Source organism: Xenopus laevis, chromosome 9_10L, assembly GCF_017654675.1.
Source record: "Xenopus laevis strain J_2021 chromosome 9_10L, Xenopus_laevis_v10.1, whole genome shotgun sequence".
Lineage (NCBI taxonomy): Eukaryota > Metazoa > Chordata > Amphibia > Anura > Pipidae > Xenopus > Xenopus laevis.
In genome coordinates, this window is record NC_054387.1 from 53,489,772 (window position 1) to 53,509,939 (window position 20,168).

Genomic DNA, 20,168 nt, shown 5'->3' on the forward strand with positions numbered 1-20,168 from the left:
TGTATACCCGACCCAAGCCTGACTGTAACCACGCCCCTTAGACGTGTGTGTAACCTCTTCACTGCTGGGTTGTGTGTATCAACACCGTGTCCTGCTTTTACACCGGCAGTGGGTAATCTTCTCGATTTTATAGGAGAATCGTGCTCTGCTCCCTTCCATGTGACGCCCGGTCCCGGGATCTAGTCATTCTGTAGATCCAGATTGCATTGGACGTACCTATTTACTTAGATAGACAGTGAGGTGTTAATGGAGAACATGAGAGTCAATGATACAGTCAGAAGGGGCCCCTGGCCTGCAGAGCTGACACTTTAATCAAGTTAGCGAGGCGCTGGACCTCAGTGACCTCTGTGTAACCTTTACTGGATTTCGTCTTCTGGGAGGGGAATTAGCGCAGGATTAGCGCCCGGCTATCGCCTGGGAACAGGGACCTCTCTCTCCAACTGCTTCAGTGCAACAAGATTCTCCCTGGCCCTTTTCTCTCGGTGTTTAACTCTATTCACTCATAGTCCCCAGAATAGCCAGAAACCTCTCTGAGACACAAACTAATAATGTCATAAACTGTCTCTTGTATTTACTGTACATGTCCTGCCCTCATTTTATCTTTATTAAGTAGGTGGAGGCTGCATTTGTGCAGAAAATATGCTAATCCTCAGCCCTAAAGAGCTGCAGGGCAACAGTACAGCAAGGAGACAGCAGGACAAGATTGAGACAGTAGAGCAAGATAAGGACAGTAGGAAAAGATGGAGACTGTAGGCCAAGGTGGAGACAGTAGAGCAAGGTGGCGACAGCAGGAAAAGTTAGAAACTGTAGAGCAAGATGGAAACAGCAGGAAAAGTTAGAGACTGTAATGGAAAAATGGAAACTATAGAGCAAGATGGAGACAGTAAGAAAATATAGAGGCTGTACGGAAAGATGGAGACTGTAGAGCAAGATGGAAACTGCAGGAAAAGTTAGAGACTGTAGGGGAAAATGGAAACTATAGAGCAAGATGGAGACAGTAGGAAAATATAGAGGCTGTAGGGAAAGATGGAGACTGTAGAGCAAGATGGAGACAGTAGGAAAAAATTGAGACTAGCACAAGATGCAGACAGTAGGGTAAAATGGAGACAGCACAACAAGATGAAGAGAGTAGGAACATATGTAGACAGTAGAGCAAGACAGAGACAGCAGAGCAAGTTAAAGGCATTAGGACAAGATGGAGACTGTAGGGCAAAGAAGGAGACTGTACAGCAAGATGGAGACCGTAGGTTAGATGGAGATGGTAGAAAAAAGATGGAGACAGTAGAACAAGATGGAGACAGTAGAGCAAGATGAAGAAAGTTGGACAAGATGGAGACAATAGAGCAAGATGGAGAAAGTTAGACAAGATGGATACAGTAGAGCAAAAGTGCAATAGCAGGACAAGATGGTAACAGTAATGTCAAATGTATTTTCTCCAAAAAAGAATATTCGCCACAACATAAACAATTTACTAACAGTGAGTATGGCAAGTTTTAGCATACTAACTTTGCATTAGTGAACATTCATGTCTTCACTAGGCATAATGAAACCACCACCAAACTTTGAATACATCAAGAGTACCAATGCATTTTCCCCAAAAGTAGTTTCCCCAGGTCCAGGCCATCTAGCATTATAAATAAAGAACAGTCTTTTCAGCATCTCACTGCAAAAACAAATGTCATAAACTGGTAACTTGTATTTACTCACAGTGTTCAGGTTAACAAACTGTCCCCATCAGAGTGCCCTCCTGCCCTCATTTTACCTGCCTGGCGCACATCCCAATGTTATTAATAAGGAAGAAAAAGAGTTCAGAAAATGAGTTAATCCTCAGCCCTGCACGTAATGGGGCTGGTAAATGCAGGTATAGTAGGGCAAGAGAGAGGCAGAGCAGCAGGGCAACAGCAAGATGGAGACAGTAGGAAAAATGTAGACTTTAGGGCAAGATGGAGACTGTGGAGAAAGTTGGAGACAGTAGGGCAATATGGAGACTTTAGATAAACATGGAGACAGTAGGGCAAGATGGAGACTGTAGAGAAAGATGGAGATAGTAGGGCAAGATGGAGACTGTAGAGAAAGACTGGGACGGTAGGGCAAACGTGTGAGGGCTTCTCATTATCTACGCCATAAACTAGTAATACCCCATATATGTAATTTGCCTGTGTATTTTTTCCACTCACTTGTATGACCAAAATACCCTGGTTTACACACAGTATTTATTGGTTGCACATTACACTCACAGTTTTCTGTGGCAAGCTCTAATCTTAAATTTTGATAGATCTGCCCCTTAGTATGACATAGACAGTGCTATTTTGAAACAACTTGCAATTATTCTTTATTTTTGGTGTTTTTTTGTCATATTTAGCATTTTGTTCAGCAGCTCTCAAGTTTGGAATTTCAGCAGCTCTCTGGTTGCTATGGTCAAAATGAACATAGTGACCAGACAATGGCTTGAATAAAAGGCTGAAAGATAAATAGGAGAAGCCTGAATAGAAAAATAAGTCATAAAAAGTATAGATAGCTGCCATGTATTAATGTGTTGCTTTTCCGTTTACATTTCCTCAGAATTTTGATTCTGATTCACATCCGGTCTCTCTGCACGTTCCCAAGCAGTCGCCTTTGGAGCCAGTCCCAAGTTCCTTTGTATCTGCTGTTGTTGGTAAACATAGAACTGGTCCTTAAAGGAAACTTCTAATTCTATTTGATTTCAGTGATAATAAGATATAAAGAGTGCGGCTAGGGTTGCCACCTTTTCTGGAAAAAAATACTGGCCTTCCTATATATTTATCTTTTTTTCCCTATTAATAAAATTGGGAGCATCTCAATGGGCACAAGTAAACACCAAATAACCAGGCTTATGTGAACGGTGAGAAAATACCTACAGGTTTACCAAGATAATCACAACAAGCAGAAATATAGTTAGAAGTTGCTAGGTTTATTTTTCAAACAGAAAAACAGTGAAAAGGCTACAAGGTTCAGTTTTCTGTTTTGATATAAAAAAAATTCCTGAATCTCATGAGGTACCATCCCTGTCATTCTCTCATGCAGTCGCCCCCAGTCAGTCCAGTATATTGTTTCTGGATCTGGCATGTATTATGGTTCTATGTGCTTTTATATATGTTTATTTTAAAGGGGTTGTTCACCCTTAAATTAACTTTTACCAGAGCCGGGCCAACCCGGCCAGGCGCCCTAGGCAACCTGGGCAGCCACGGTGCCGGGTGAGTGTGTGCTGGAGTGTGCATGCGCAAAATTACGCTCAAGAATTATGCTCAGGTGCACATGCGAGAAATTACGCTCAGGTGCGTATGCGCGAAATTACTCTCAGGTGTGCATGCGCGAAATTACGCTCGAGCGCGCATGCGCAGAACCACAATTGAGGAGAAAATATTAGCTCCAGTCGGGGAGAGACGGGACCGGACAATGGGGTAGGCGACAGAGCAGGTACGTGTCTGGTTCCCCCCCCCAACTATGCGCCCTAGGCACGTGCCTACTCTGCCTACCCATAGTTCCGGCCCTGACTTTTACAATGATGTAGAGAGAGAGTCTGAGACAATTTGCAATTGGTTTCCATTTTTTTTATTATTTGTGGTTTTTGAGTTATTTAGCTTTTTTATTCAGCAGCTCTCAAGTTTGCAGTTTCAGCAATCTGGTTGTTGGGGTCTTAATTACCCTAGCTAGCAATCATGCTTTTGATTTGAATAAGACACTGGAATATGAATAGGAGAGGCTCTGAATAGAAAGATGAGCAATAAAAAGTAGCAACAACAATACATTTGTAGCTTTACAGAACATTTTGGATGATGTCAGTGCCCCCCATTTTAAAACTGGAGTCTGAAGAAGAGGGCAAGTAGTTAAAAAAAAAAAGAAATAACGAAGAGCAATTGAAAAGTTGCTTAGATTTGGCCATTCTATAATATACTAAAAGGTAATTTAAAGGTGAACCACCCCTTTAAGTAGGGTATTTTCCCTAAATACAGTATATACTTGTAGACAATGTTATTCTGTTATTCAGTTCATTTCGTGTTTTATTCCTTGTGTTCTTTTGACCTTTCTGTTCTGCAGTTTTCCAATCTGGGATTTACACTCTTTTTTAGTTGTAATATTGGTGTGTAGGTAGCGTTGCCACCTTTTCTGGAAAAAAATACCGGCCTTCCTATATATTTATCTTTTTTCCCTATTACAGTGCAGAATTCTGCTGAAGCAGCACTATTAGCTGATGCGTTTTGGAAAAAAACATGTCTTTATTATCAGTTCTTCTCCAATTCCTCAAATAAGGAACTGCATTGGGTATCATTTCTGTGCTTAAAGTCCATATCAAGATTTTCCCTTTAGTCAGAGACCTATGTTCCTTGAACTCATGCCGTGTATAAAGCTTGGAGGAATGCGTGCAAAAAGTGGTGGCCGTCTGGCCATTATGCCCACCATCTAACTAGTGTCTCAAAGAGAATATAAATCAGCCTGTCGGGTGCACCTGTTCTGCTCAGCTTTCCTGCATCTCTGTTACAGGGTAACCAGACCAAGTACTGAGTACCTGCCTATCCTCTCCCTGCTATTTGTGAATGAGTCTCAGCTGGAAGATTCCTTTCTTCCAAACAAGCTGACGTGGCTTCTATTTTGGAAACAAATCATTCCTCAATGCCTGGGGCTAGTGACATTGCTAGAGTCAGCCCAGGGCAACCAAATAAACATCCCTGTATATGCTAGCAATGGGCACTCTGCTGTAAGACCTCCAGAATAGAAGTGACATGGGAGGAGAGGAACCCTCAGATGAAATGTTCTGACCTTATGGACAAACCTTGACTTAAGCTGGCCACAGATGTAAAGATCTTTAAAAGATCTTTTCTTTATCGTGAGACCACGATTATCTCGAAACGATCGTTTAAATGTACGATGTGTCCATCAACTAAAAAGACAATTTCAGGCGATATTGCCAACAAAACTTAAGGGTAGCTGCCTGCTTGGACGAAAATTTTTTATATCAAAAGATGTCCCAAGGCTTATAGTTAGTAAAAATAAATTATTTATTAAAGTTCACATTTTAAAAGTTTGATACATACTGACCCCACATGGCCCACCTTACGCTTTCGTACCCTCCGGCTCATAGGTGTCTCTGGCATGTCCCTCTGGCTGTGGTGAAAGATATACGGAAATAAGATGCATGGACTCCCAATTATACAATGATTTATAGCTGCCTGCTTGGCCCTGCAAACATAGATAGATTGCACTGGGACCAATAAAGATTTTTTAACCTGGCCAATCAATTTTCTGACAGATGTCGAAAAATCGTAAGATGTACGATCATTCGAATCCCACTAACGTCACGATAATTTGACGGATTGATCGTATTACGATAAAATCGGTCGTTCGGCAAAGAAAAATCTTTGCGGCTATGGGGACCTTTACATTAGGGGGCAGATTTTCAAGGGTCGAATTGAAAATTTGAGTTATTCAAATTGGATTCAAGTATTTAAAAAAAAAATCTAATATGCTTTTTGAGATTTCTCATACTCTGGCCCTTTAAGATCTCAAATTAATCAACTATTTGTCACCTAAAACCTGCCAAATTGCTGTTTAAGTCAATGGGAGAGGTCCAGGGATCAATTTAGAGTTGTTTGCGGAGAAAAAACTTTAATCGAGTTTCATCGAATAGTTAGATCGCTTCAATTCATCCGAGCTTTAAAAATTTGATTTTATTAATACATTTCGATTTGTCGAATTTATGGAAGTTTAGAAGAGTTTTTAAAAACTCACACAAAATCTAAATTTGACCTTTGATAAATGTGCCTCTAAATAACACCTTACATGCTTCTTGCTACTGCTTTTCTGGTGTAATTTTTTTTAGGGATGCACCGAATCCAGGATTCGGTTCGGGATTCGGCCAGGATTCAGTAGGATTCAGATTCGGCTGAATCCTTCTTCCTGGCCGAACCGAATCCTAATTTGCATATGCAAATGTGGTGAATCTTTCGTGAAGGCTTTGCATATGCAAATTAGGGGCAGGGAGGGAAATCACGTGACTTTTGTTACAAAACAAGGAAGTAAAAATGTTTTCCCCTTCCCATCCATAATTTGCATATGCAAATTAGGATTCCGTTCGGTATTCAGCCGAATCTTTCGTGAAGGGTTCGGCCGAATCCAAAATAGTGGATTCGGTGCATTCCTAATTTTTTTTAAATACAATAAATGTAAGCTTCCATCAGAGTATTTTAGTCCCACCGACTGCTTGTGTCACAGTTTAAAACTTAAAGAAGTAGGCTAGAAATGTTGTACATTATGTTCTGAACTTCTGTACCAGCCCAAGGCAACCAAAGCCCTTTAGCAGGGAAGATCTGTGCGTCCAAAGATGCCCCAGTAGCTCCCCATATTCTTTTCTGCTGATTCACTGCACATAATCTGTGCTGCTGTCAGTTACTGAGTTTAGGGACCTGCACACAATATACAGTACAAGTATGGGACCTGTTATCCAGAATGCTCGGTACCTGGGGTGTTCCGGATAACGGATCTTTTCGAAATTTAGATCTTCATACCTTAACTCTACTAGAAAATTATGTAAACATTAAATAAACCCAATAGGCTGGTTCTGCTTCCAATATGGATTAATTATATCTTAGTTTGGATCAAGTACAAGGTACTGTTTTATTATTATAGAGAAAAAGGGAATCCTTTTTAAAAATGTGGATTATTTGATTATAATGGAGTCTATGGGAGATGTTCATTCTGTAGGTCGGAACTTTCTGGATAACGGGTTTCTGGATAACGGATCCCATACCTGTACACAAAGAATATAAATGTCACAATATAAGGCTCATCAGTAATTAACAAAGATAATTACTTCATGGCAGCACAGAAATGAGTGTCAGAATCAGAATTTAATAATCAGCCCTGTAGCATCAGCTTATATTACAGACAACCCTCATTTTCTGCTTGATAATTAGTGACGACCCCTAAGCTTAGCTTCTCAACAGCTGCTCAGAGGCCACTGAGCATGTGAGTGTCACAGACACTTTCCAAGATGGTGACCCCCTGCGACAAGTGTGAAGCCAAAACCTTAGGCTGGTGCAATAAGTTCAGTATATAAAATATGGCATTTTTAGCCATATTCATTTTTATGGTTTAGTTCTCCTTTAAACTGAGTGGTAGGGAACTCACCGGCGTTTAAACCCTTCAAGGACAAGGAAAGGGTAGGAATAAGTAAACCTCTATTAAAAGTTATACTTACAGTGATGCCATCCATTCTTTCCATTACACTCTTGATTAAGCTCTTTGTCAGTGCAATCTCCATGTTATAGGCAAAACCGCTTCCTTCTTTACGGAAAATTCCCATGATACATCACTCGTTCATCAAGACCAAGACTTCCTGGCATGAGCAGAACGATCGAGGACAGGCAGCGCATGTGCATAAACAATCTTTGTGAGCGTGCCTTTTAGTTCTGAAGAAGGTGCACTGAACCTGGAAAGCCCTGCCTTCTATAATGAGAGCACCAATGGCAGCAGCCTACGCAGGTTGCCATGTGACGTGTGACTCTACAGAAGAAATAAGTACACACCAATTTGCAAGTTCTTAGTAGTAAAGCCTCCTGTGAGTCGATCGGTATGTTTTAATGCTGCTTCTGTATCCTTCTGCCATCCTACCTCGTTCTGCTAATGGTGCTGTCCTGCGCTCCCCTATAGTTTTACACATGTCTTGTGCATCGAGTTCCGCAGTGCTATATTAATGACACGACAAAGGGGAAAGGGGCGCAAACTTTAAAAAAACCCTGCAATAGACACAAGTGGAATTTATGGAAGTATAGGCAAAGGGGCTCTATGATATTGTGTGGGATGCAGTTGAAGCCTTTCCTTGTCTTTTAAGGTCAGTAAAGTCACAAACATCCAATCACAATGGTTCCACTGAACTAATTCAGTTGTAATCTAGTCTTCTTGATCCAAAATATGCCCATTGCAGTCTTCAAAGGAGTGTCCCTCGGCCTGCCTAGAACTCTGTTTGTTGGCCTGATGTTTTTGCTTGACCTTGATTTTGTTTTGACAAAAGCCCTTCACCTTTAGGGCAGAGACACACTCTCAGATTCGGGGATATTAGACGCCCGGTGACAAATTTCCTCTTCTTCGGGGTGACTAATCTCCCCGAACTGCCTCACCTGAAAATTTCCTTGTGAGGCAACTTTGGGCGTCTTCAGGAAGGCAGGGGAGGCAGTTTGGGGAGATTAGTCGCCCCGAAGAAGAGGAGATTTGTCGCCGGGCATCTAATCTCCCCGAATCTGAGTGGGTGTCTCTGCCCTTAAGGTTTTAAATGTCAGGGAATTCCCTACCACTGAGTTGAACTGAAGAAGGCACTCAGATGAATGGTGAAATGTTTTCAAGAAAAATCAGGAATTTGCTTTAGACTTAACTCTGCTAGATACTGTATATCATGACCTGGATGAATGAGGATCTTCATAGACGGTCTTCCTGCTCCTCCCCCTGTAAGCTGCCATCAGTGTTCGAGTCCAAGCCACCGCACTGCAGTATTTATTGGCACAAGGGAACCCTGTATTTAATGACTGCCGTGAGCAGGTGCTAAGTAAAGTGGCACAGGTGCTCTTTGCACCAACTGGTTACCCCTTTTTGTGATGGGTAAATGACAAGGTGATGCCCACATGCTAATCTTCAATGCAGGGCACAACTTGCACCAGCCAGTAGCGGGCATGGCACTTACAGCCTGAAGCAACTCTACTTTCCATACCTGAGGTGCAGAGAGTTGAATCTGATTGATGGGCACATTGGCTTCTCAAACGAGCCTTCAAATGTCCATAATCAGTTAAATGGATAGAGTGCTATGCTCTTATAAAGGGCACTGTATTGTTGGCAGGGTTTGTACCTCACCGAGTTTAAACCATATTCTTCTTATCAGTTACCATTAATATTTAAACATGTTGCCAACTGCTTTTCCTTCCATACAACCATAAGTAACTGCTAATTAATCACTCACCACATCTGTCTGGTTCTGCAGTGATAAGGGACCAAAACTGATAAACGTGGGTGCAACAATGTTTCCCACCTCACCCTGTTCCCTCCTTAAAGGGGTGGTTCACCTTGAAGGTAACTTTTTCTATGTTATAGAATGGCCAATTCTAAGAAACTTTTCAATTGGTTTTGACCATTTATTTTTCATAGTTTTATAGTTATTTGCCTTTTTCTTCTGACTCTTTTCAGCTTTTAAATAGGAGTCGCTAAAAAACAAATGCTCTGTAAGGCTACAAATGTATTGTTATTGTTACTTTTTACTACTGATCCTTCTATACAGGCCCTCTCCTATTCACATTCCAGTCTATTCAAATCAATAGACTGGAATGTTTGCTGAAACTCAAAAACCACAAGTAATAAAAAATGAAAACAAATTGCAAATTGTCAAATATCACTCTCTACATCATACTAAAAGTTATCTCAAAGGTGAACAACCCTTTTAAAGCCTCTGGGTCCTGGCAGTGCAGAGCAAAATAGCTGACAAAGACCTTTCTGATGCAGACTCATTTCCCCATGAGCTATCTTGTTCCCAGGAATAATGGAGACTACAAAATTTACTGGACTATGCTGGGACTTGTATGACAGCATCTGACAACCTACAGTAATTCCTTTGGTGGACGTGTCTACTTCCCCTGATATCCCTGTAACCCCCTTCAGCAGTGTAGATATAGATCTTCTTCCAGCTCCTCCCCTTTGCATACCTGTGCTCAGGTAAAGGCTGGAAGATTGCAGTAGGCAGTGAGCCATCTGTATCCAGAAAGCCAGCTCCCCTGGTAAGTCACTCTTTTGCTTAGATCTTATATCAACCCCACAATTCACCTTCACCCTCTGTTTCTGTCCTCCAGCCACCTGTGCTACAGAGCTTGCATTTTATTTTACTAAGTTCTGTGTCTGCTCTTGATTGAACACCAAAACATCTGGGTTAACTGTTTTCTCCACAGCTTTAGAATGAGTTCTAGACAGAAGGGCAAAATGGAAAAGGTAGGGCAGGGCAGACATAAAACAAGATGAGATTGTAATTGTAGGATAAGATGGAGACAGTAGGGGAAGATGGAGACAGGGAAAGGGGACAGTAGTAAAAGATGGATACAGTAGGGCAAGAAGAAGATATTAAAGCACAAAGGAGACACTGGGATGGGCGAATTTGACCCGTTTCGTTTTTTTGACGCAAGTCTTTTTTTTTGTCGCACGACACCATACAAGTCTATGGCCGTCAATTCCGAGGCGAAACAAGGCGAAAAAATTCGCCCATCCCTAATAGTGCAAATGGAAACAGTAGGGCAAGAGGGAGCTAGTAGAGTAAGATTAAAGCAGGGCAAGATGGCACTAGTAGAGCAAAATGGAGACAGAAGAGCACATGGTCACAGTAGATAAGTACAATAACACTTAACATTAGACCCCTGCAAAGTATGTTTTGCCCTTGGGCCCTATCACACCAATTTGAAAGAAATGTACACCCAAAGGGTTGCATTTATTTAAAGAGGAAAAACATGTGTAAATAGGGTGTAAAGGGGAACTCATACAAGGAAACCATTTCCAGCAAAAATAATTTTCTTAGAAAAATCCAGAAAATACAGGTATAAGATAAATTCAGCAAAAATTGTCCTCATCTGCTAACCTAATAAGGACATAAGTAATAGTATCGACCATGGCAATGTGGACAATTAGGCTAAACCGTTACCAAAAAAATCTAATTTTCTGCCCAGAATAGATATACATATATATTTGTTTTATGTTCTGGAGCACACTGGGAGTATCTGAGCATTTTTAGGATTTCTCCTGTCTTTTCACATAACTCAGGGTGTGTTGATCAAGTCCTGACAGATACTGTTATGTCGGCGTGTCCCTGCAGCTTGTGGGCTGGGGAAGAATCTGGGCCCCCTCTGAACACAGGAAGAATTACACAGATATATTATGGTTCGGTAGGGGCCCCAAACTGTGGGCATTCATCTCTGTATATTATAGGGGGGGTAGTATTATAGGGAAGTCGGGCCAAACCTGAAAGCACATGCCACCCTGCCTACCTACAATAACTACCTACAGAAGGTAGAGCCCACCCTTGTCACCTGTGTTGCCTCTGTGTGCTATGGCTTTAGATCCAGTAGATACATGCTGTATGGCATTGCAATGGTTAAGTCCTGTTCTTTTCTATACAGATCATTATTATCACAGAGCTAATTGCGATGTCCCTATACAGTTTTGGGACAGATCCCATATCTTGCCATGCCTGGAACCAGGACAGAACCCGTAAGTAATCAGAAGTAACCATCTCCCTGCCTTATAGAAGGTTATAGAACTTATGACTTGCCCCAATCAGCAGTTCTGAACTTTGCACACTTACTAGTGCCAGAGGGTCATTTATGAATATAGAATGCAAAAATGTACATTTACAGATGCAAATCGACAGGCTTTTCTTTCCACAGTGCAGCATATTCTTCTTGGAATGCCAGCAACACTGAGGCTGTAAACTGTCACGCCTGCTGAAATTGGGCCCAGTGCTACAGAACATACATGTTTTTTGTTAATTTGCGTCCATTTTATTACTTTTGTAAATGAGGCTTCAAGAGTCTTTGCGATGCTGTGACACAATTAATTGGTTGGAGAATGAATTGCTGCAATCTCAGCAAATAATTGAAAAAATCTAGATCACTGGCCTCTTGTGTTTCTAGGTGCACGTGTGACCCTGAAGCCTAGAAGGGAGGGGCTGTGGAAAGTGTATCCTAGGGGTCTCACATCGCATTCATCCGCCATTGGTGGGCAGTTGGGTGACTTGGTTTCACTTACTTTTCTTCTGCAAAATTAAACTGAGACCCTGCTCCTTAGGTGCCCATCCCAGTCATCTCATGAGCTGACATAAATGGATCCGGGATGATTGCTTAGATTGAATTTCTAGATCAATGCTTAGAAAGACTTTATATACTGTAAGTGAATCTGAACAGCTTGTTATATAGACTTTATATAGAGTACTTGATTAGCTTGTTAGATAGACTTTATACAAGAGGGCCTGAGCAGCTTATTACATAGACTTAACATATCTTTATTTTTACAGAGATCGCAATCAGTCCCAACAACAACATAGTGCAAATTTACCAAAAAACTGAAAATGACTGGAAGAAGATCCATGAGCTGACAGAACATAATGGCAGGGTTACAGGTACTTAAACCAAGACAGAATGGAATATATTGAAGGTAAAGCGTGAAGGTGGGGTAGTGTATATATATATATATATATATAGTATATAGAGAGAGAGAGAGAGTAACCCTACGTAGAACACAGGGAATATGGAGTATTTTGGTTATTACCAGTCCCTGTGTGAGGCTATGTATAATCACCCTCCTGCACTAACACTGTCTATCTGCTTGGCCAGGAATTGACTGGGCCCCCACTTCCAACCGCATTGTCACATGTGCTGCGGACAGAAACGCCTACGTCTGGTCCTTACGCGACGGGGTCTGGAAACCAACTCTTGTCCTTCTGCGCATCAACCGTGCCGCCACCTGCGTGAAATGGTCCCCCCAGGAGAATAAGATTGCAGTGGGAAGTGGCTCCAAAATCATCTCAATTTGTTATTTTGAGAAGGAAAATGATTGGTGCGTAACACTGATTGGAACAGGGATAGGCTGCAAAGCAGCTACATTATTCTCCATCACAAACCAACATAGAATTTCATATTTATTGTCATGCAGTTTATAAATTACCCATTTTCCTCACTTTTTCTGCTTGCTCATGAAGTAACTTCCTGTTAGCCATGTGATTTATATCCACTTCCTTTTAAAAGCAGATCTCACTATGATGTCCCATATAGTCAGGGTGCTATCTGTGAGTCTCACACTGTTTCCACCAGAAGATTTCTTGCTTCCCAAATATCTACCTCCGGTACTGCCCCAGCCTGCCCAAGTGTGGCATTATGTGAATGTGGGGTTTATCTGATATGTTTTGACCACAATGTAGAATGTAGTTCTGTACTCCTGGCTCAAAGGGAGCTCCTCGGAGGAATGGAAGACAAAGGTTTTGTTATTGTTGCAGGTGGCTGAGCAAACATATCAAAAAATCAATTGGTTCCACGATCCTCAGCCTGGCCTGGCATCCAAACAATGTCCTACTTGCCGCGGGGAGTAGTGATTTCCAGTGCAGGTAAGTATTATAAGTGCCCGGCAATAACCCCATTGGAAACTAAATGTCACTATTACTCTCTGTGGCTAAGGAACATGAAGTCAATAAAATGAATGATGGTGCTGAATACTCCGCCCAGAATCCCTTGAAACTAGTGATATGCCATAGTGTTTATGTAGCTTTTGTTTCTGCTCTGGTATGACAAGCCCATACAAGAGCACAGAACATAGAAGGGTTCTCTTACCCGTGGTCAATTTCAAGGAAGGAGCTTCATGAGAATCTAGGCCCATTGATCTCCAAGAACATTGTAAATGTGAATGAAATGGTTTTGGGTTTTAGAGGGGACTCCACTCCTGTTTATTTGCTTTGGCATTAAGATCAGAATTATAGGATACCCCGGGCAGCTATTTTAGTTGAGACCATGCTCCAACCTTTTACTGACCATGGGAAAGAGACCCGCCCAGGAGCAGCCAGTACAGATAATTCAACTTCCGTACTTAGGTAAGTATTGTTGCAGATTGAATTTAGTTATCCAGTGGAGAGCAACCCATGAGCAGAAGGTTTAGAGAATAGATGCTCTATGCCAGAGTATGTACTGAGAGGAACTGTATTCAATTACCCAGGGGTATATTCTGTTTGACCATGGGAAATAGAACAGTAAAGGAGCAGGGTGTACAGAGAATCAGAACTCTGGGATAGTACATTTACTTAACAGGGGGGTTAAGGTTGACTCTCCAGATTGACTGTGGGAAGGAGAACAGCCCAGGAGAAGGAAGTACAGAAAATTAAGGTCTAATTATGTATACTTTCAGACAAGTTGCATTTAGTAGGTTTATGTCTGTTACTGATGGAAAATCTCATTAATTAACATGAAAATGTTTGTTGGGCTTTTTTTTTTGGCATTGTCTAAAGAGTCTTTTCAGGGTATGTAAAGGAGATTGATGAGAAGCCAAGCCCGACGCCTTGGGGGACCAAGATACCTTTTGGAGAGCTCTTGTTCCAGAGTGGGGAGAAAGGGGGATGGGTTCATGGTGTCACCTTTTCCCCCAGTGGAAGGTACCTGGCCTGGGTCGACCATAACAGCTGCGTCAACATTGCAGATTCAAATGAAGACAAAATGTAAGAGAGAATGACAGTCACTTTAATGATCTGGGTAAAGCGAGGGTCCTGCATGTGGTGGGCTGATGTTTCATTTAAACATTATTGCAGATAAAATTATGGAACAATAGGTTTATAGATGATGATTCCCACTACTTTTAGCCAATGTGTAGCATTTGCCATAGGGCTTCAATAGAACAGTGCCACCACCTGATTTGTTCTAAGTTACGTCTAAATGAAGCATTAGCAACCACTGGTAAACCCTTTGGGTTAATCGTGGAAAGATTTACACCAAGAATGTATTTTATTCCCCTTTACAACTGTCTCTTTTATGCTTTCATGTTGGGACACTAACTGGAAATCTTTTTCTGGTGCCCATAAATCAGCCTGTCAGGGACACCTGTTCCGCTCAACGTGCTGTATTCTCTGTTCCAGGGTAACGAGACTGAGTACTGAGTACCTGCCCTTCCTCTCCCTGCTGTTTGTGAATGAATCCAAGCTCCTCGCCGCTGTAAGTCCTCACTTCCTCTCTGGGCCCTGACCTGAGCTCTATTTTGGGAAGGCTTATTTTTCATAACAAGTGAAATCATTATGGCTGGGTCAGTGCCAATGCCCCACAATGCTTTGGTGTCTCAGCCCTTGCTATTAATGCCCCATTCACACAGGGCTTCATATTATACAGAGTCAGTACATTTCTCCCTATCTGACAACTTCCCCTTTTCCTGTGTTTATGCTCTGACTGCCTCTGTTTGTTTTGGATGAAGTTACACGTTACCATAGGCCACCATGCCAAAATAGATCTGCACCTCCTAATGGCCTTTCTAAATCTGTTTTTCTGAGTGGTGATATCATTTAAGAATGCTTCAGTTCATCAGTCTACAAGTGGGTGCTGAGTCTGTCCAACCTACCTGATATGTTACAGCTACAACTCAGTTTCCAGCAGGACAAAGGGATTATTTGCATATCATCACCCACAATGCTCTGATGCAAGACAAATTATTTAATGTTAGTAGTTATTAGGGGTTTAGCCATTTAACCACCTAAATGCCGCACATCTACAGCACTGGCTTACTACTAAGTAGTAGAGCACGTAATGGAATTGTTTACTCTCCCTATGTTTAATTGCTGCCCCTAACTATAAATGTATATAAATATATAAATGCATAATAAAGGAATTTCTTGTGCAAATTATAAATATTGTACAAGATGTACCAGTGGGCTCTTTTGCACTGGCCAACTTTCACCTAAAGCAATTTACTGATTTTGATAAGGCAAAATACATAAGGATTATTTGCATACCATTACTTGTCCTGATATACCTACTGTATAATGCTTCTTCTGGCTGTTATTTGGAGATGTTGGTCACTGTGTGGTTGCAGCTGTGCAGTTTCTAAACTTTACTCACTGATTGGCATTACAGGACATTTTGCAGTTTGTTTGTCTCTCTAAGCTAAACAATGGCTTCCAAGTATAGTTTTCTATAAAAAATCCTCATAGACCAGTGCTATTGAACTGGTAGCCTGTGGGCTGCATCTGGCCAGCAAACCCCCTTCGCGTGACCCCCACATGAATGTCTACCTGCTGTGACTGCTTATACTCCGTTAGAAAACCGATATATGCTATCTGTCGGTGAGCACTATGCAAGGGTCCAAAAGCACTCAGCAAAAATTTTAATTAAAGAAGGTGCACAGTAGCTCACTTCAAACATGTATTCATGCAAAATCACCACAGCAATTAGATACAACATTATATAATTATAAGAATCAATGTGAAACATTAGCTCATATCATACCACAAGGCAGTGGCTTCCCCCTGTCTGCATACCTCATGTCAGCCATTCCTTCCTGATGTGTTTTTCTTCATTGGGCATTTCATCAGAGGAGTGACTGCCTGCCTTGTGTAAACTTTAAAAGATATCAATTCTGAGATTAACTGGTCCCAGCATTGTTTACATCTCAAATTCCTACATTGTTCACACCTGTAATACCTCTAAATTCCTGTACTGTTAATATCTCTAAAATCCTGTACTGTTCACACCTGTTCACACCCACATTGTTCACCTGTTCACATCTCAGACAGATTTCAGATTACTGGCATTGTGTCACTGTATGTAGCAATGAATTTTTCATCTCTGAGTGGTCCCTGTCTCCTGCTGTATTCTCAGTGTTAGAGTCCTGCCGCACACCTGTTCTTCACTTCCACTGAAGGGAGGGTTTCCCCCGAAACGTTGAATTACCGGTGGCATAATAAAAGGGGGATCTTCTCCCACTGCATTCAATTGAGTGTGTTGCTGTATTCTGCCTTCCTTATGCTCGCTGTGTGTAACATGCTCTGCCTGCCCTATGCTCCCTGTGTGTGCCATACTCTGCCTGCCTTACTCTGTCTGTGTGTGTCATGCTCTGTCTGTGGAATGTGAGTCTGATGGGGGGTTGTTATAATTTGTAAATACCTAAGGGTTTTCATTTGGAGGGGTTGAACTTGATGGACTTTGTCTTTTTTCAACCCGATTTAACTATGTAACTATGTAATCATGTGCTGAGGGTTGCATATGGATTTAAGGGTATGTCTTCATCTGACTTAATAAACTTGTTTCACATATGAGTGATATCCCTGCAGTGAGCACCAACCATTTGGTTTTGTGGTGTGCTACCACCATTATTGTGGACATGGTCTTAAAAGTTCTTGTGGTAACATGGCTTTAAAGTGGGTGTGGTTTAAAAACAGGGAGTGGTCAACACTGGCTTTCATTATTGACCCTTCACCACGTAGGCCAGAAAAACTTCAGCCCTCCATACCACTAAGGTTGGACAGCACTGGTAGACCATCATTCCCAGTGTACATTTTATGGATTGTCATTACCTTGAATACTCAACATACTGGCAGTTGGCTATTCTTTCCTTCCTCTTGGATAACTCTCACCTGCCAGCCCTTATCTCCTCTTGATGGATTATATTTTTGTTATTAGATTGAGTGCATGTAAGCAAGGTTATTACTCATTACTTAACCCATTTGGCTACTAACAGCTGAGCATGCTGGGGATTGTTATATGCAACTTAAGTTTGGCAATAAATTCTAAAATGCCATACTTGTCTGTTGCTCTAGGGGCATGACTGCGCTCCCTATCTCTTCTCATATGGCGGCTCCGGAAAGTTGGACTTTGAGGCCAAGATTGATGCTCAGAAGGAGACCACCAAGACCACCCTCTCTGCGATGAGTCACTTCCGTAACCTGGATAAGAAAGGGGCGAAGGAGAATGACAGCTCCGATGTGAACAGCCTGCATCAGAACAGCATCAGGTCAGTGGAACGTGAGACCCAGCAGGAACTTTGTAGTCACACTACTGTTAGTGTTTTGTTTTGTATCTGACGTTTCCTGTAGCCATCAGCAGAAGGGCATCATCTAGCTTTCTAGAGGGCTACACTAAATTTAAGTGAGAAAACAAAGATTTATTCTAATATTTTGTCTGATAGAAATTGTATTTTGTTCATTAACCCACAGCCAATTGTCCATCGTGGATGGAGACCCGTCCAACGTTACCACGTTTAGCAGCACTGGGATTGACGGAGCTTTGGTTATCTGGACACTCAAGGTGATAAATATGTTAATTGCTGCTCAGTTTCAATGAAGTAGACAAGGGCTAGCCACTCATAGCAACCAATTAGCAAGTAGCATTTACAGGTTGCCGTTTTAGAAAGAACATTTAAGTGGTAGCTATGGGTTACTAGACCTGGTGCAGTTTGTAGCTTTTATGCCATTGACACAAAGCTGTTTTTTTGTATTAGCCCCATGGCCACCTCCTTTAACATGCCTGTAAAAGCTGCTTTTCTCCATCATTTCTCAGGCCTGACAATCCTGTGAGCTCTCTCTCATCAAAGTCAGCGCCTGGAGCGGATCTGTAACCATCTGAAACCTGAGACCCCACATGCCACACAGGATGGGATGCAGGCTGTAAATACCAAACGGCTGCCAACTTCCGCAGCTTAAAATTAATCTGCCCTATAATGGGCCGAAAAAGCCACAGCATATTAAGTCTAGGATTCGCTTTCAGCTACGGACACCTGCTACATGAAAATATAATCCTACGGACACCCTAATCCCATGCAAATAGAATCCTTCCTATGGGGAGAGTGCAACCCTGTGGCCCCTTAATCCCATGCAAATATAACCCCTTCAACAGGGAGAATGCATCTCTGTAAACCCCTATTACCAGGCAAATACAACCCTTCCTATGGGGAGAATGCATACATGTGACCCCTGCAATTATAACCCTTACAACAGGGAGATTGCATCTCTGTAAACCCTTAATCCCAGGCAAATACAACCATTCCTATGGCGAGAATGCATCCCTGTGACCCCATAATCCCATGCAAATATAACCCTTTTTATGGGGAGAATGCACCCATGTGACCCCTTAATCCCAAGCAAATGTAACCCTTCTTATAGTGAAACTGCATACCTCTGACCCTTTAATCCCAGGCAAATGTAACCCTTCCTATGGGGAGATTGCATCCCTATGGCCCCTTAATTTTATCAAAATATAACCCCTTTTATGGGGAGATTGCATCCCTGTGGCCCCTTAATCTTATCAAAATATAACCCCTTCTATGGGGTAATTGCTTCCCTGTGGTCCCTTAATCCCAGACAAAAGTATCCTTGTGGACCCTTTAAAACCTGGCAAATATATCCCTTCCTATGATGAGAATGCATCCCTGTGGCTATTCCTTCATTCTGGTGCCTCTTTGCTTACAACACTAAGCCTGCCTGTTGTCTTATTTGTGCACATAAAACTCATTATGACTTTACCTGAATGTCTTACTGGAAAAGTGACATTTGTATCCACCTCTCAAGGGCCACAGTAAACCTGGAAATGAGATTGCGGCACGAATGATTAGTTCATGAGACACGTTGTTTAGGAAACTGTTCTTACAATAAAAAGTGCCTGGAAACATGTATGATATGTGCAAAGTGATTCCAATTGTGGGGGGCTTGATTTTTTTCTACTATGGAAGAACTATTATTTCCATGCAAGTGGGTGTCTTTTCTGGTACTCATATAACTGTCGTTACTTCCTGTCTGGCAAAAACACAGCTATCCCGTCTTGCTTTATGGCAACAATTCTAGCTATAAACTCAGGGTTAGAGCTATGTTCTAACAATACACATAGTAGGATCAATCACCATTTACAGTATATGAAAACCTCCTGTCATTTGTAACACTGCTGACTTATTCAAGTGACGCAGAACAATCAAATCAATACAGTAAATGTATCAGACCACAAGCTATCTGGTTGCTAATGTCACTGTTGCAAGAGACACCCTGCTTTCTGTGGATCAATGTAACCAGAAGCCAATGTGTGGCTGTTGTTGCCCCCTAGCGGTAAAACAGAAGTACAGGTTGCCCCAAGAGCCTGCAAATCTTCTGACTCAGCTGATATGGCACGGCTACAGATTGACGTTAAAGTAACACAACTTTAATGAGATAAACATGTGATGTGATAAAGGGAACGGGAAAGTGTGTGTGCCCTGTGTATACATCTTTGTATCCAGGCTCGGAATGGCAATTTGTGAATTCTGCTAGAGGGACTGCTGTATGATGCCAGACAGTCACTATTTATTGGGCTGATGGGAGGGTTTTTTGGAGCCCCCGTGTACTTGAAATGCTAGGGCCTAGTTTAAATCCTCGTGTATTTATAAAGTACACAGAGGGGTCTCAGGCCCGGACTTATGATGTGGGGGCCCCTAGGCTAAACGGTCCTCTAACCACCCCCTCCCATTCACACACGTCCACGTGCACAGGTTCCACCAGAGCACTGGAAATTAGGCACGCAGGAGATTTAAAGGGAAACTGTTGCAAAAATGATAATTTAATATAAGCTTCAGCATACTGAAATAAGAAACTTTGTAAATGCAATCATTTAAAAATTCTATACGGTTTCTGAAATAATCAAGTTCATCTT

General features: G+C 41.8%; 1 protein-coding gene across 2 annotated transcripts; it reads left to right on the top strand.

The window, feature by feature from the left end:
• The first annotated feature begins 41 nt into the window (after positions 1-41).
• Positions 42-19,162, top strand: LOC108701201 (actin-related protein 2/3 complex subunit 1A-B-like). Of its 2 annotated transcripts, none has more exons than XM_041577355.1 (10): positions 42-112; positions 11,157-11,247; positions 12,050-12,154; positions 12,369-12,591; positions 13,028-13,135; positions 14,027-14,233; positions 14,648-14,723; positions 17,315-17,508; positions 17,711-17,801; positions 18,054-19,162. In XM_041577355.1, exons 2-10 carry the CDS (start codon positions 11,184-11,186, stop codon positions 18,057-18,059), a joined length of 1,074 nt encoding a protein of 357 aa, XP_041433289.1. In that variant the 5' UTR covers positions 42-112; positions 11,157-11,183; the 3' UTR covers positions 18,060-19,162. The 2 variants fall into 2 exon arrangements, with proteins under 2 accessions (XP_041433289.1, XP_018090992.1); XM_018235503.2 differs by lacking the exon at positions 42-112 and adding an exon at positions 9,545-9,773.
• The last annotated feature ends 1,006 nt before the right edge of the window (positions 19,163-20,168 follow it).

What these genes read in the sequence shown, in the direction of transcription:
- LOC108701201 (XM_041577355.1), top strand. Translation starts at nt 11,184, where the DNA reads ATGTCCCTATACAGTTTTGGGACAGATCCCATATCTTGCCATGCCTGG. An exon ending in CTGGAACCAGGACAGAACCC is followed by an intron (nt 11,248 to 12,049) that starts GTAAGTAATCAG and finishes TTATTTTTACAG; the next exon opens with AGATCGCAATCAGTCCCAAC. An exon ending in AATCCAAGCTCCTCGCCGCT is followed by an intron (nt 14,724 to 17,314) that starts GTAAGTCCTCAC and finishes CTGTTGCTCTAG; the next exon opens with GGGCATGACTGCGCTCCCTA.